This window comes from Lycium ferocissimum, chromosome 10 (assembly GCF_029784015.1).
Source record: "Lycium ferocissimum isolate CSIRO_LF1 chromosome 10, AGI_CSIRO_Lferr_CH_V1, whole genome shotgun sequence".
Lineage (NCBI taxonomy): Eukaryota > Viridiplantae > Streptophyta > Magnoliopsida > Solanales > Solanaceae > Lycium > Lycium ferocissimum.
Window position 1 is genome coordinate 33,127,162 of NC_081351.1, and position 15,749 is coordinate 33,142,910.

General features: G+C 31.4%; 2 protein-coding genes across 2 annotated transcripts in view; both read right to left on the reverse strand.

The window, feature by feature from the left end:
• Positions 1-3,422: 3,422 nt before the first annotated feature.
• Positions 3,423-5,395, reverse strand: LOC132033488 (caffeoyl-CoA O-methyltransferase 1-like). The gene is made up of 5 exons (XM_059423469.1): positions 4,966-5,395; positions 4,749-4,828; positions 4,467-4,611; positions 4,080-4,211; positions 3,423-3,963 (listed from the first exon to the last, which is right to left on the reverse strand). The coding sequence occupies exons 1-5, from the start codon at positions 5,047-5,049 to the stop codon at positions 3,670-3,672; spliced, it is 735 nt and encodes a 244-aa protein (XP_059279452.1). The 5' UTR covers positions 5,050-5,395; the 3' UTR covers positions 3,423-3,669.
• A 746-nt stretch (positions 5,396-6,141) lies between these two features.
• LOC132033485 (serine carboxypeptidase-like 11) overlaps positions 6,142-15,749 on the reverse strand; it is a 36,057-nt gene continuing 26,449 nt past the window's right edge. The window contains exons 2-14 of the mRNA XM_059423467.1: positions 9,789-9,922; positions 9,026-9,102; positions 8,815-8,937; positions 8,419-8,521; positions 8,290-8,327; positions 7,958-8,056; positions 7,783-7,869; positions 7,563-7,715; positions 7,410-7,481; positions 7,115-7,230; positions 6,904-7,017; positions 6,745-6,790; positions 6,142-6,620 (exon numbers count right to left, since the gene is read on the reverse strand). Coding sequence (XP_059279450.1) covers positions 6,537-6,620; positions 6,745-6,790; positions 6,904-7,017; positions 7,115-7,230; positions 7,410-7,481; positions 7,563-7,715; positions 7,783-7,869; positions 7,958-8,056; positions 8,290-8,327; positions 8,419-8,521; positions 8,815-8,937; positions 9,026-9,102; positions 9,789-9,922 — 1,246 coding nt within the window. The 3' untranslated portion in view covers positions 6,142-6,536. The remainder of the gene's footprint in view (positions 6,621-6,744; positions 6,791-6,903; positions 7,018-7,114; positions 7,231-7,409; positions 7,482-7,562; positions 7,716-7,782; positions 7,870-7,957; positions 8,057-8,289; positions 8,328-8,418; positions 8,522-8,814; positions 8,938-9,025; positions 9,103-9,788; positions 9,923-15,749) is intronic.

Here is a 15,749-nt window from a genome sequence, read left to right on the forward strand (position 1 = left end):
TGTGTTTGTTTATATTTTCTGCAAAAAGATATTTAAAATAATGTTCACGCTTGAATGTATTAAATACACCTTCAAAAGTAAAAAGTGAGTTAGAAAACATGTTACATGTTGTTTTCCAAATTGGAAATACAACTTCGAGTTGGATTCGGAATTTTCATGGACACTGATTTTCAAAGAGTGAATCTCACTTTACCCCCTAACATTTAAGGGTAGGGAAACAATACATCCCTCACATATTGAATGGGAACGATAACCTCCTTATGTAATTCTTTCGGGTAAGAATTTTCTTTTTCTGAATAAAGACTTTTCTTTTTCTTTCTAGAATTAAAATATAAAAATAGAAAAAGGGTCAAATATACCCCTCGTTATACTTTCGGTCCAAATATACCACCCCATTATACTTTAGCACAAATTTGCCCTCAACATTAACAGAAAAACACGTGTCAAGCTCAGAATCAAATAATCCACCCCCAATTTTAAATTCTCTTCCTTTAGAAAAACCACCCATTTGTCTGACCCGAAACTTACAAACAAATGTCAATTGCACATTTATTAAAACAACAAAAATCATTCTACCATTAGCAACATTTCAATATGCTAATATACTGAGATAGAGACTGAATATCACTCAACATATCTTGAGAAATTCTAAGGAATATGTAATAGGAACTGATATGATTTCATGAACAAGGAAAGTATAAGATGTTTTGAGGGCTAGTGACGAAAAATAATATGGAGGACACATTCAGACAAACCAAAACGAAAGAAAATGCACAATGACCTGCTCCAACCTTTGAACAATGTCTTGTTAAATTCCAATGAAAATAGCCAACTGTTATAGAGGAGAGGAAGAATTGTAATTAAGAGAATTAAGAGAGTGAGTTTTTTATTTTTTGTATATAGCATATTATTAATTTTAGAATGAGGAAAAACTTTTTTTGTTTTTAAAAGATAGATAAATGGGTCGGGTCGATTAAACGGGTGGTTTTATAAAGGAATCGGGTAGATAAATGGGTCAGGTCGATTAAACGGGTGGTTTTCTAAAGGAATCGGGTATTTAAAGTGGGGGGTGGGTTATTTGATTCTGAGCTTGACACGTGTCTTTCCATTAAATTTGAGGGCAAATTTAAGTATAATGGGAGGGGTATATTTGGATTGAAAGTATAACGAGGGGTATACTTGACCCTTTTTTGATAGTACAGGGTTGTATTTGACCCTTTTCGTTTTTATATTTTAAATCTAGAAAGAAAAAAAAAGATCTTTATTTAAAAAAAAAAGAGAACTCTTACCGGAAAGTATTACATATTGGGGTTATCGTTCCCATTCAATATGTAAATGGGGTATTGTTTCCCAACTCTTAAATGTTAGGGGGGTAAAGGCGGTGAAAAGTTATTCCAAAAAAAGTGAATAATTCCGAAAATACAACTTCAAGTTGAATAATACTCCTTCGGATAAAAAAAAAAATCCACAAAGCCATTTGCACATTTATTAAAAAACTAAACTCCAAGAAAAAAATTTGTAAATTGATTAAACTACCCCTAATTAAATAGGCATTGGGATTTGATCACATAACACTTAATAGGGGCAAATATGGAAAGATAAGGTTAATTATTTCTTAATTTAATAAGTGGATACTTTTTTTGACAAAAAAAAAAGGGACTAAATGGACACTTTTTTTTTTTTATCGGAGGAAGTAATACATAAAGCAACATAAATGTACCTTCTGTGCTAATGTTTCGACGTTAGCATAAGTATATTTTTTTGTGTAAAAATTCTACGTTACATATACACTTGGAGGCAAAAGGGAGTAATTGTCGGCATATGAGTTTGTGGAATTGAAGTTCATATTAAATTTGGATGAATTTTTACATTCAAGAAATAACAAATCCCAATCAAAATTTATTATTGAAGTCTAACTTTATTTGGGCTGGCCTGTTTGGTTGAGCTCCAAAGAATGAGTTCATATCACTAGCTCAAGGTCCAAATGATTATTAGTTCATCTTAAAGTCCAAACTATTGTCACGTGATTCTGTGGTGCCAAATTAAACAAGGGCATTTTACATAAATAGCAAACATTTGGGGTTTAATCAAGCTGCATAGCTAATGTTTCAATATTTACGTTCTGTAGCAAATCAGCCCAGCTCCCACATGTGTATTCAATTTTCTTTTTTTAGCTGTATTTATGAATACAATAATTTTTTTTTCCCTTTTGTATTTATAAAATAACTATACGAAAGAAAAAATTCGTTTGTTGTATTATGAATAAAAAAAAAGAATACATGTACACCACTAATTACACAAATACATCATATTTTCCGGTATGTATACAACAAATACAGACGAAAAATACAGTATAAAACATTCATACACCAAAAAATTAACAAATATGCCATATTTTTCGGTATGTATACAACAAATACAGGCGAAAAATACTGTATACAACATAGATACACCAAAAAATTAACAAAAACGCCATATTTTTCGGTATGTATACAACAAATACAAACGAAAAAAATTGTATACACGGTAAATATACAACAAATACAGCGAAAATCTAGACTTTTTCCAGATCTGACCGGAAAATATTTTCCGGTATGTATACAACAAATACAAGTGAAAAAATATTGTATACACGGTAAATATACAACAAATACAACGAAAATCTAGACTTTTCCGATACCCAAAAAAAAAATTCCGGCGAATACAACTTACGACATTTTTTTTCGACGTAGATCTGCGTTTTCTTCTTCATAAAGCATAGATGCGAGGTTCTTTTCCCGTGCCATCGTCGGCATCTTGAATTCTTTGTGGTGGCGGCGGCGGAGATTGGAGGGACTTCGTTTGTGTAAAACGGATCGTCATACGTTTTTTTTTTTTTTTTGCCTGGGAGAATAAAGGAAAAATTGTATGGCATATGAGAAAGGGAAAAAGGGGAAGGGGTAAATGACGGTGGTGAAGGGTACGACAATTGACGAAATCTCGGCGGCGGTGGCGGCGGTGGAAATGGGGAGAGGGGGGAGAGATGGGAGGGATGGGTTGGGAGTGAATGTGTGATGAGTATTATTTTGTGTGTGTATATATATAGTTACTAAATGTTATTAATACACAAATATTTGCTATGAGAAGTAATTAAGTTAAACTATAGCTACTAAATGTTAATACTCACTATATGTTTGTTATATCATGTAATTATTGCATTAAAGAAACCAATAGAATCATGCATATGTCGAATGAGAGTGACGTGGCATGCAAATCATACATAATACGCTCTGACCAATCAAATAGAAAATTATCACAAGATAAATAAAATTGATTCGTAACCTAAACAAGTGAATCAAATAAAAGCAATTGATTTTGTCGCGATCTCAACTCCTTTATTTTCATCATTAGTAACTACTAAGCTCACATAAGGCCAATTAAGCAAGCTGAAGAAAAGCATTCAGAGTCCTTGGAGATTTGAATTTTTGTACTTGGATTCCTTTTTCAATTTATAAAAATGCATGGTGAATAAACAATAGGTAATATAAACAGTGCAACCTTTACAAGAAAAGAGAATAGTAGTTACAAATAAGAAGGTAAACTAACAAATGATTTTAAACAAAGAGAATTTCATGAATAATAAATCTTCTATTGCAATGAGCCCTGTGGAATGCCTTTCCGTTGTATATTTTAACTGATGCGGCGGCACAAGGTGATGCCATCACCTACAGGGAGCTGGCAGATTTCGATTCTGGGATCAGCAGCCAAGGCCTTGTTCAGTTCCAATACAAAATCTCTATAATATCTAACATACTTCCTCAAAGGTGCATCAGGTGGTGCTACCACTGAACCATTCCATAAGGTGTTGTCATAGCCTATTAATCCACCAACCTTGACCAAATCAATCAATCTCTTGTGATAGTTCAAGTAGTTGTCTTTGTCAGCGTCCACAAATATGAAATCATATGTTCCATGGTATTTACCCTGTTAATAAGTACCACCAATGTTTCACATAAATAAGTACAATGTTGATCATTGTAGGCTAGAGCTTTTAATTTATTCATTTTTTATTTGTGTTCATGGGGTTTTAAGGTACTTACATTTTCAATCATTTGGTCGAGAACTGGAAGTGCAGGGCCTTCTTTGAATTCAATTTTATGAGCTAGCCCAGCTTTTTCGATTACTGGAAGACCGATATCATAGTTTTCCCGGTTGATATCCATGGCTAGAATCTGAAGTGATTTAGCAAATTAATACAGAATTTATTCAGTTCAATTATCATCTATCAAGACTGCGAGCAATAGATTTTAGTTATATGCACTGACAGTCTGACAATGTATGTATTCTTTTATACTATCGGTGAATTTTAACCAAGTTAACTTTATCATGTTACCGATTAATATTTATCTTAGAGATTTTCTTGTACTGATCATGTACACTATATTTTATACCATTAATGCAGAGAACTTAAACTGAATAATAATTACCTTGCCATCATGGGGAAGAGCCATGGCAGTAGCAAGCAGAGAGTAACCAGTAAAAACACCAATTTCCATGGTGTTCTTGGCATTGATGAGTTTGAGAAGCATGCTCAAGAATTGCCCCTCATCAGCAGAGGTGGTCATGATATTCCTATTTTGTTTTTTCCAAAAAATAAAAAAATAAAAGGGGAAAAAGAATGATACTTAATTCCAGCTAGAAAGTGACTACATTTGAATATTCAACTTGCATGAACTAAAGTTGAACAAATTAATGTAGGAGAAAGTTACCAAGGATGTTTTGCAGTAATCTCTCTTAGCTCTTTCATGGCTTCAGGCTCTCTTGGGTACACACTTGTTTCAAGAATGTACTGTCAAAATTAATACAAATCAAATAATTGATTTAAGTCAACCCGTCCATAAATGTAATGTCACACACAAACTTTTTAAACTTGTGGCCTGAAACAAGCCATATACATTTGTGCGGAAAAGTGTTAAAAAAGTTTACCTGATAAAGTGTATCGCTTTGCAAGAGACTCTTGTGTCCAACTTCTTGGTGTCTTGAGTTCTGGTTTTCTCCATTGGTTGCCATTGCTGAGTAAGTGTGGATATTTTGACTATGTAAGTTTGTTATCTGAAGTAGATAAGTTTTAAGGTAGCAATCTGTTTTATGGAGAAATGAAAATGGGCTAGTAATATATAGAAAACTGAAGAGCTATGATAAAGAGTAGAGAGGTTGGTCACTTTTGGTTGGCTGATGAAAATTAATGATTGAAAGTTGGTAAGTTTCTGGTTCCTTTCCTCCAACAATTTCTGGGACCAATACAGCCAAATCACCAACTCCTTTTTTGACTTCAACTCCGTTACCTAACAATATATACCTTCCACCAGCTCTAATTTTCCCCGTTTCAAATTTCAGTATACTTTAATATTGAGCAACTTTATTATCCGTTTGACTTTTGATCTAATATTATCCTGCCGGTATAAAAATCTCATGTTTGCCCTCGAACTCTAACGAAACTCCGATATGGGGGTAATATTGAATTTTAGTTAAAAGTTGAGATGTAAATTTGAACCTTTTTGTTCTCTAAGAATCTGAACATGTGGAGTTCACTCATTTCACACTGAAATTCTATTAATGGCAAGGGCAAATATGAGACGATTTGCTAACAACAAGGGTATGAATGAACAAGAAGTCAAAGGAATGGCAAAGTTGTTACAATTCAGATTGTATGGGGGCAAATTTTGACCTTTTCCCTTTCATTTATGGGGTACTTACCTTGACAACGAATAAATGACAAGTATTCTTTATTTGAAGAGACTCTAAGGTGTACAACGCATTGCAGATATTTTCTTAACAAACCTTGGGATTAGTAACTCTATTGAACAATGATAAGTTAATACCAGTTGGTTGCTGACTCAAAAAATAATTAAGCTTAAATGTTAATGTTTCCAACTTCCAAGTGTTCCACTTATTTAAAGTGTCCCCTTCTAGTTCCATAGATAAAAACAATTGCAAGTCATGAATTATTTTTTCCAGCAGTCAAAGATTCTGAGGTGAAATTTAAGGATACAAATCACAAAAAACTTGGTTTCCAACCCTTGATGGTACAGTCAAGAACTTAAGATTTTTTTTGGTCCAAAATAACTCAAGATTATTCTAGATAGAGCTCAAAATTTGACATTAATAACATGGAAGTTGACTTTTTATTCATTGATGTTTTAAACAAATATTTACACAAATTATCTGTTACACAATGTTACCAACTCATATTTCGCTGTTTCTTCCATCGTCAGCATATAACTCACATTAGGATGAATTCGTTATTTGAGACCACGAATGAGACATCCTAGTTTCACAGTGGAATGCGACTCTTTCGATATGTTTCATACAATTCTAGCTGAAGAAGTGGAGCAGGCACCTTCAGGCCACATCATTGAGTTGATAAATTTTCATAATAACACTACTAACAACTGAACCTTGACATTAATTATATACTATGACAACCTTTTCCCCTTTAAATAGGAAATGGAACTGCTCCATTGGACATTGATTACAAATTGATACATATGTGTTGATTACAAGGGCTTGTAAGACATCCATCTTTTAAGCATTGCCAGACATTCACGAGGTTTATACTCTGGTGCAGTATGGCCTGCTCCCTGTAAGAAAACAAAGCAATTTATAAACACCAATTATTTGATGGAATTTTATTCACAAACTTAAGTGATAAAAGAAAGTGAAAGAGACAGATCAAGAGACTAGTTTGGTAGGAGGTTTTCTTGCCTTCACTGTGGCAAATGTCATGCGATTTGAGTAACTTCTTGTGTAACTGAAATTGCGCAAACAGAAAAAATAGAGTTAAACATCTATACACTGACAGAGTTTTGACTAATGTACGCAATTTTTTAAGTGTCCACGATGTCTTTCATCAAGCTAACTAACCCGGCAACTTGATTGTCAACAGTCCAAGGTCGCCAATCATCAACTATGGAGTAGTTGAGAGATTTTATCCATGCTTGAGTTGATTGGAAGGTAACACCCTTGTCATGATCTCCACTGCTTAATTAAAAAAAATAAAAACATAAAGAACTTGGTAGTTTCACAGAGAAACTTTTAACTATTTTTGTTGATAGTTAATTTATTCCTACTCAACCTGTATATAAGAGATCTGTAACCCTTGCTACTGAGGCTTGCATGATACGGTATGCTACTCATGACTGTCTTTTGGAATTGCAAACTTGCACATCTCTCCCATTTTCCGATAGTCCCCTGTTATCAAAGGAGTATTTGATATATTATAGTCTCAATTTAAGTTCTACGCATTCGCAATAAGAAAATAACTGGTGAATCTCTAACATACTATCCTTTTTTGGATCAAGATCTGTAACATACTATCAGTGTATATTACATAAATTCATCTAGCTTTTGTGTAACGTCCTTTATCATACCTTTCGGATGTTGAGGGCCTCTCTAACTTGACCATCATCAGCCCAATGATAACAGAGTACGTACCAATCAGTCTAAAACAATTGCAAGTAGTAAATTATCGTGATACAAAAAATCAATAGAATAAAGAATGCAATTACTTTGTAAATACTCACACGACATTTTAGTGCAGGAAGTTGTTGAGGATTGTTAAGTTCATGAAACTTTTCATCAAGAGATCTTCTTTGGCCAAACAGTAAGTGTGGTCTTGGTGAAAAAAACTTACATTTGGGCTCCAAAATATGGGGATTATTAATTCCTTTAAGAAGCTGCATATAAGGTCAGTATTTTAGTGAACCTGTCAATGCCAAATAATACAAGCAGATGATTTCCAACCTTGTGAAATGTTTGAACATCTTGCAAGCATGGTGTATTGCTTGGATTTATATTAAGGTACTCTCCTTTACAATTGGTCTTCAACGACTGTTTCAGAAAAGTAAACCAATTAATTTTAAGGCTAGTGCAAGTAAAGTTAACAAAAGTACATATATAACACCAAAGAAATGCCAACCTCATAGAGTTCATCAGAAATAAGTCCCATTCCATAAGCAAATGGAATCTCATAATTGTTTTCACCTTCAAAAGTCGCTGGATTTCCGAGTAAATATCCCTGAAACCATTCAAAAGTATACTATTAGTTGTGATATCGTTCTACATTGTCCTGTAGGAATTCATCAGGAAAAATAATCTTTTTCTACAGAATCATTAGCCGGACAGGAGGGCAAAGGATGTTCATTGCAGAATAATCATTTGTGATAACAATTTCACTAAAAGTTGTGAGTTGGGTAGATGATCCGGTTACCCCTAAGGGAAAAGAGAATCTGTATAAGAAAAATGACTAACCTTAAGATTGATAAATTGTTTGATTTCTATTTCATTCTCTGTAATATCACAAGGCCATAAAATGTGAGAGCATAGTACAAGGGCAACAAGTTATAGAGCATAGGACTAAAACAACAACTATAGCCTTACTAATTGCTATGATTTGAGTAATAATGGGAACAACCATCCCCGAGTATGAGTCTCCGCCAACATATAATGGATTCCTTAAAAATTCTGGGTGATCGACGAACCACTGCAAAAACATCCTGAAAAAGATTACTCAACCAACAAAATACTCATAATTCATAAAGTTCTTTACTTTCAAAGTTCAGACACCTAAAAGTCAGAGAAACTAAGTGAAATGTGATACTCACTTGACACTGATCCAACATCCGGAATTAGTTGCAATAGATATACAAACGTTTTTCAATGTATTATAAGAACTACATTATCAGCATTTGAGAATAGAAGAATCAAATTATGCTATCAGAGACCTTAGACGTCCTATGCTGACGAGAAATCACAAAGAATGACGAATCTAATTACCTCGCGAAGGAACTGATATGCATGATCACTTTCTTGTAAATCAGATGATTGTAGAGCTGCTGGAGTTCTCGCGTAGGAAAATCCAGTGCCCACTGGTAAGTCTAAGAAAATAATGCTTGCCACCTAAAAATTCCATGATACTTTTAACATTTTTGAATTGTGCACAAACTTTATGTTCATCATGAAGTACAATTCATAATCAAATGCACACCTTTGTCCATGAGTAAGGATTCAGTATCATTGTAGGCAAACTTCCATTGTATTCCACTGGCTCAAAAGTTATTGGTCCTTAACATTCATAGTTCAAAAGTTTAGAAAGTAACTTAAAAGCTTGTAAAAATCCAGAAACTTTTATGATTCAGATCAGCTAATACATTTTTTGTGGTGTTCTAGTCTAAGTTATCAATAATGATCCAGAGCTTCATTTTCTTTGATCACATACAGTTATGTTCTATGTCTTTTAGATAACTTGCCTTATTAATCTCTTCCTAAAAGTAAAGTGATTTATTAGGGGTGGGGGGCACGTGTTAGATTAACTTGAAAATCCTCTCTATATATATGTATATACCTTGTAAAGTGAACGATAATATATTTTAACAGAGCTTAAATCCATTTAAAATACTGTTGAAACTACTAACCCGATCTTGAAATAAAAAGCAGCCAACTACTTAGGCTCAATCTTAGAGCATAAGTGCGATGTCAAACCCAAGTTTGCTAGCCCAAGATTTTTAAGATGACATTTCAAAAAAAAAAAAAAAGGGAATAAAAGTGCAAAACGTTTCGAACAAGGAACTAACATGTATAACTTGACACCAAACCACTAGGTCTATCGATATGTGTGTGTGTGGATTAGATAATTCTATTTCTAGAAAAAAATTATGCCATTTCATTATATATATATTTTTACATCGGTTCTATGGGTGTCTTAAATTAACTTTAATTTCACAATACCAAAAATGATGAAAATGATATACCAATCTCATAGATGATAGAGCAACCAGGGCCTCCAGTGATCCAAAGTAGAACAGGGTCTGTTTCTGGATTTGACTCCGACTTTATAAAATAGTAGAATAGTTGTACATCTTCCCTATCACCTACTCCAACATAACTGCAAAGACCAGTCAATTAATTTTTCTGTCATACGAGTTTTAATTAACTCAATTCTTTAGATAACTTGCCTTACTAAATCTCTTCCTAAAAGTAAAGTGATTTATCAGTCCTTTTTGAAACTGAGAGAATTCACTGGTGAACCACAATAGCTGAAAATCAGCATACAAAAGGACTCAATCACAAGAAAGAGTTTTCAGTTCAAGATGTCAAATGACGTAAGTGCTAGGTAAAGCGAAAATTAACATTTTCAGCCAAAAAAGAAGACATTTTTTTTCTTTTTCTTTTTTTTACTCCAAAACTGCAAAATTTAGCAATAACCTCGGAACAACTGTGATCAGTGGCATATGCAAAATCTCGTGCAGCAATCGATGACATGTGTTTTCTCATATATTATTCAAGCGGTAACCTATCGGATGTGTGTGTGTGTATTAGTTTGTAGAAAAAAATTATTTACACACATAAAAATTATTCCATTGTTTATTATTGAATGACACTCCCTCCAATAAAATGATGTCAGCTGTATATATAGAATGACAGTTTCCTACACAATAAAGCATTGTTAAAAACCATCCCAAAAAATGTAGAAAAGGAAAATGATATACCAATCTCATAGATAAGGCCGGATAGAGCAGAGCAACCAGGGCCTCCAGTGATCCAAAGTAGAACAGGGTCTGTTTCTGGATTTGATATCCGACTTTATAAAATAGTAGAATAGTTGTACATCTTTCCTGAAAATACCTAATTCCAACATAACTGCTAAATTGTAAACAAGTCAATTATATTTTTCTGTCATACGAATATTTAATTAATTACTTAAAAACTTAACCATAATAATTTGTAAGTCTTATTTCGATGTTTTAATTCCTTACCCAATTTCAAGTTATTTAAATGAAAAATGGTCCTTGAAATCCTGGAAGAAACTTCACTTGTGAACCAGCTGCTGCAGACCCTGAACAAAGCTCAGCTACAACAACTAAAAGCAAATAACATAGTTCTGTTTTCGCCATATTTCTTATACAACAGAGTTTTTTTAAAGCTACAATAAGTTGGTCAAATATATAGTTAAATATTACTCCCTCCTTGTTAGTTATGGTGTTTGACGGGTAACGTATTGTACTCCTGCTACTATGGATAATAGGGAATGAGAGCAGCTTGGGGTTATGAAAATTGTCCAATTTGCCCTTAATACTTAAAATTATTCTATTGGTTATTCTTGTATAAATTGGTAAATAGATTTAACTTCAGGGTTCTTTAACTACCCTCTAAAACTGATGATGTCAGTTGTAGGCTGCACAAGTAGATTCGCGGGACCCACATTCCTGCCAAAAAAATTGAAACACGGTTAAATCTTGTTCCATTTTCAGGCCCTCTAATGTACTAAAGTAACTTTTTTACATTTGTATAGTACTGCTATTTATTTACTACTACTACTTATTTACATTTTAATTGGTTGTATAATGAATAATGAATAATGAATAATGAATAATGAGTTAATTTTAATTATATGTGGAGCTATTTGGGATCTTAAAAGGCTGATTTTTATTTCTAGGATGGGGATTGAATTTTCCTCTTATATGCTTTTGTAGTAATCTTTTCATTATTTAATTCTTTGTAAATGAACTCTTGAAGAAGAAATTGTATAGCCATAATTTTTTTGAGTTGGACAACTTTTACTGAGAGTAGTTCAAGTTAAAAAAATCTATCTATAATATTTTAAAAGTATGAATACAAATGTTGATTGATCAAAATATTCTTCAAATATTGAACGACTTTTATATCCTTTTACATTAATCTTAATATAAATTAATAGATTATTTAGGTAAAAAGAATATAAATAGAATTTTAAAAAGATATTAATTCCAGATGAAATAGACTTTTTATTGAAAAAAGAAAAAGAAAAAGGGAAGCACTTGGCCGTGAGTTGGTTCCGAAAGATCTGATTACTATGGTGCATTTTAGGTTTTGTTTTATGTATTTCTTTTACTTTTTAACAAAACAAACTAAATAATGATCTAATCCTATTTCTTTTTGAAGTCTTATTATTTTTTAATAATAATAATAATAATAACCCACGTTATTTTTAGGATCTTGGTATTTTGTAGCTTTGGATAAACATTCTAAGGATTTTTATCCTTATGGTTACAATTTGTTTTCAACGTGAAAGGACGTAAAGTTGGTGTAATAAAACTATATAATATGCTTATTACGCATTTCTTTTAGAAGAAAAGAGAGACGTGAAAGTTTTGTAAATAAAAAGTCAAAGTGGTAGGTGGCCATGTTTACCGTGTGGCACTGAGACATTTGTAGCTTATCGGTTAGTATTTCATAGCAGTATTTGTTAATATTTAGAACTTTGCCTAATAATTACATTTCTTTTGGATGAACTGTATGAAAAGTCTTTTAATTCAATTAAATAGTTCGAAGTTTATACTTTTTCCGTTTCAATTTATGTGAACCTATTACTATTTGGAGAATCTATAAGGTAGTTCTTTGATCACATTTTTTTTATATTTTTTTAAAATTATTTGAATTATAAATCATCATGCCTTATAGTACTTTTTATGTAGTTTCTAAATATTTAAATTTTATCTTTATAAACTTGAAAATTTTATATCAAAATTTACGGATAAAGATATAAAGTTTGACTCTCCTACTCCGAAAAGGTTCACATAAATTAAAACGGAGGGAGTAACATTAGTCAACTGACTAGCCCTAAATTATTGTTTACTTTTATTTATTTATTTATTTGTATTAGGGGGAGGGAAAATACATATAGAATCGACTCTCACGAATCACCACATGGTGGAGGAGTAACTCATAAAATAAATGTATATAATTTAAAATAATTCTATCAATATTTCTTATTATGATTGAGATTATCTGTGAATAACGTGAAATTGCACGTTTATAAAGACTAGTATATTATAAATTGGGTGAAAATCATTTAATTGATCTATTGGAATGATAGAAATTGTATTTAATACTTTTTTAACTAAAATACATTATCAACTTTTGTCTTCTTTTTTTTTTAACTATGTAACAAATTTCCTATAAAAAAATAAATATTATCTTCTAGGTGAAAAAAGTGGGAAATATTAATTGAGTATATAAGTTAATAATGAAATAAATTAGCAGAATAAAAACAATAAATTTTATTAATAGCAATCAAAACTGTAATATCTATTTTTACAACTGAAAATAATAGGTAATAATAGCTTTATAAATATATTTTAATGCAACTAATCAAAAAAAAAAAATAGAGAAAAATTCTTAAAAATTATTTATTTTATATAAATGAATTTTATTTTAATTTTGATATTCCATTAAAAATAAAACTTTTTATTTTTAATACAATAGAGAATAGAGAGAATATTGTACATAGACATACATTACAAATATATTTAATTTGCATATGTAGAAATAATTTATAAATATTACTACTATACTTGGACAAATATTGAAAAAAAAATATCGAGATAACAATTATAAAAAATAGCATTAGATTTTTACAAAATTCATAAAAGTATTATTCCACTTAATATGTTAATGAACTTAAATAAATTTATAAATACCTACGTTAAAAAAATAAATATTACATATAATATAAAAATGGAGGGTTGAAAATAACAAGGACGAAGTAGACATTGCATAGGATAAAGGGGGGAGAATGACTATTGTTCAAAGTTGAGGGGGGAGTTTGAATTTTAAAGCAAAGTTGGGGGGTGAAAATCATTATAAATATAATCTTAATTGATCTATTGGATTGGTAGAAATTGCTTTAATATAACAAAAATACATGAAATTTATGAGGATTTGATCATAAAACGTTCTAAATGACCAAATATGCTTCTTATATTTGTAGTGAAATAAAAGGAGAAAAATAAAAATATATTTTCTTGCACTTAGCAAGATCACCAAAAAAAAAAAAAAAAAAATGGGTGCAACATTTTCATTATGGTATTGTCCCAAAAAATTAAGAGAAAAAATATTGGGGTGAGAATAAAGTATTCCATCATTTTATATAAACGTATCTTATTTTTCTTCTTGCTTTGTTTAAAAAATATCACTTTTTATATTTAATAACTCTATAATTTAATATCTTACATTATATGCATTACAAATATTTTTAATTTAAGACCACTTAAAATAAAGGGAATATCAGTTATTGGACAAATATTGAAAATGGATATAGGAGTACGTTTATATACGTTTACAAGATTAAATAGTCTTCTACGCTTTAGTTATGCTGAGGTATATATTTTATCTCAAGTATCACTAAATTGTTACTATATTTTTCTATACTTGCGTCTAGCTAGAGCTTTGTCTAAAGCAGTTTACGTAATATAAGTGACCACTGCAACCACTTCAAATTACTCGAAGCAACTTTTCAGCAATTGGGCCCAGGCTCAGACTAGTCAACTCAATAAGAGTAAATTGAAAATTTTAAATATTACTGCTAAATATAAAAAATATAAAAGATGTCAATTATTTTTAAGATCGATTAAAAAAAAAAAAGGAAAGAGCTACTGCCTAAGGGGTCGTTTAATAGGTTGTACTAATCAAAATAGTCCTTGTATTAAAATTTAATCCATCCAATACAATGTTTGGTTACTCAATTCAATTTAATCATACCTAATACATAGATTATTTATACACCATAGGGGGCTTATCTAATATTGAGGAAACCAAGGGGTTTACTTATACTAGTTAAATTGGATAAGACTCCTAAAATGACTAAACTATCCCTCAAATTAATTTTTCGGATTTTTATTAGAAAATTCCACAAATATTCAAGGGTATAATTGTAAAGAAAATTTTGTGTAGTTGTAAATCAAACACAAGCTTAGATTATACATTGTATATCTAATTTTTAATGCAATGAACTAAACACTTAATAAAAATTAATTCTAACATTATTAATTCCTGCATTATTAATGTCTATCTTGTCTTCGTACCACTTCTAGATATTGGCTTGTTAAAAAAAAAAAAAAAATCTACGAGATAAAAGGGATAGTACGTGTTCAAGTTGATTACCAATATATTATTTTAAGAAAAAATTGAGTTTGTTTTTTGAACTTTCTAGGCCAATGATGCATCATGATATAATTGTTTTCTTTCGTCCTTGAGAATCTTGCTATTTTTTTCACTCTTTCTTTCTTCTCTTCCAATGAGAATGTATCGTGTCATCATCATTGCTTCTTTTTTTCTAGTAATTTATTGACTCTGTGATGTCTAATTTGGAAGGTTTTTTTGTTTTATTCAGGGGTATATAGATATAGACTTTTTATACCATCAAATTAAGTTGATAATAAATAAATCTTCATAGCAATTGACCTTCTGGCCATATCATTGAATTGATAAATTTTCATAATTACACTACTAACAACTGAACCTTGACAATAATTATAGGGATTTTTTACACTCTATACCAATTAGGGTAAAATAATTACCTGATTTAGCCAAAAAAAATTACCCATTGTAGCCGGCGGAGAGGTCATCTCCTTCATCCTCTTCGTTGTACGACGGGATCTACACCGGATCTCTACTGGAGAGCTCATCTCCTTCATCCTCTTCACTGTACGACTGGATCTACACCGGAACTCCACCGGAGAGGTCATCTCCTTCGTCCTCTCCCTTGTACCACCGAATTCCCGCCGGATCTCCACCTGAGAGGTTCGTCTTATTCATCCTATCCCCTGTACCACCAGATCTTTACCCAATATCCATTATTATACAATTTTATACAATGTAAAAGTGTGTATAAACACCTCTTATGTATAAACACATCTTGTATAAGTTTGTATAATATTGTATGCCAACGTAAA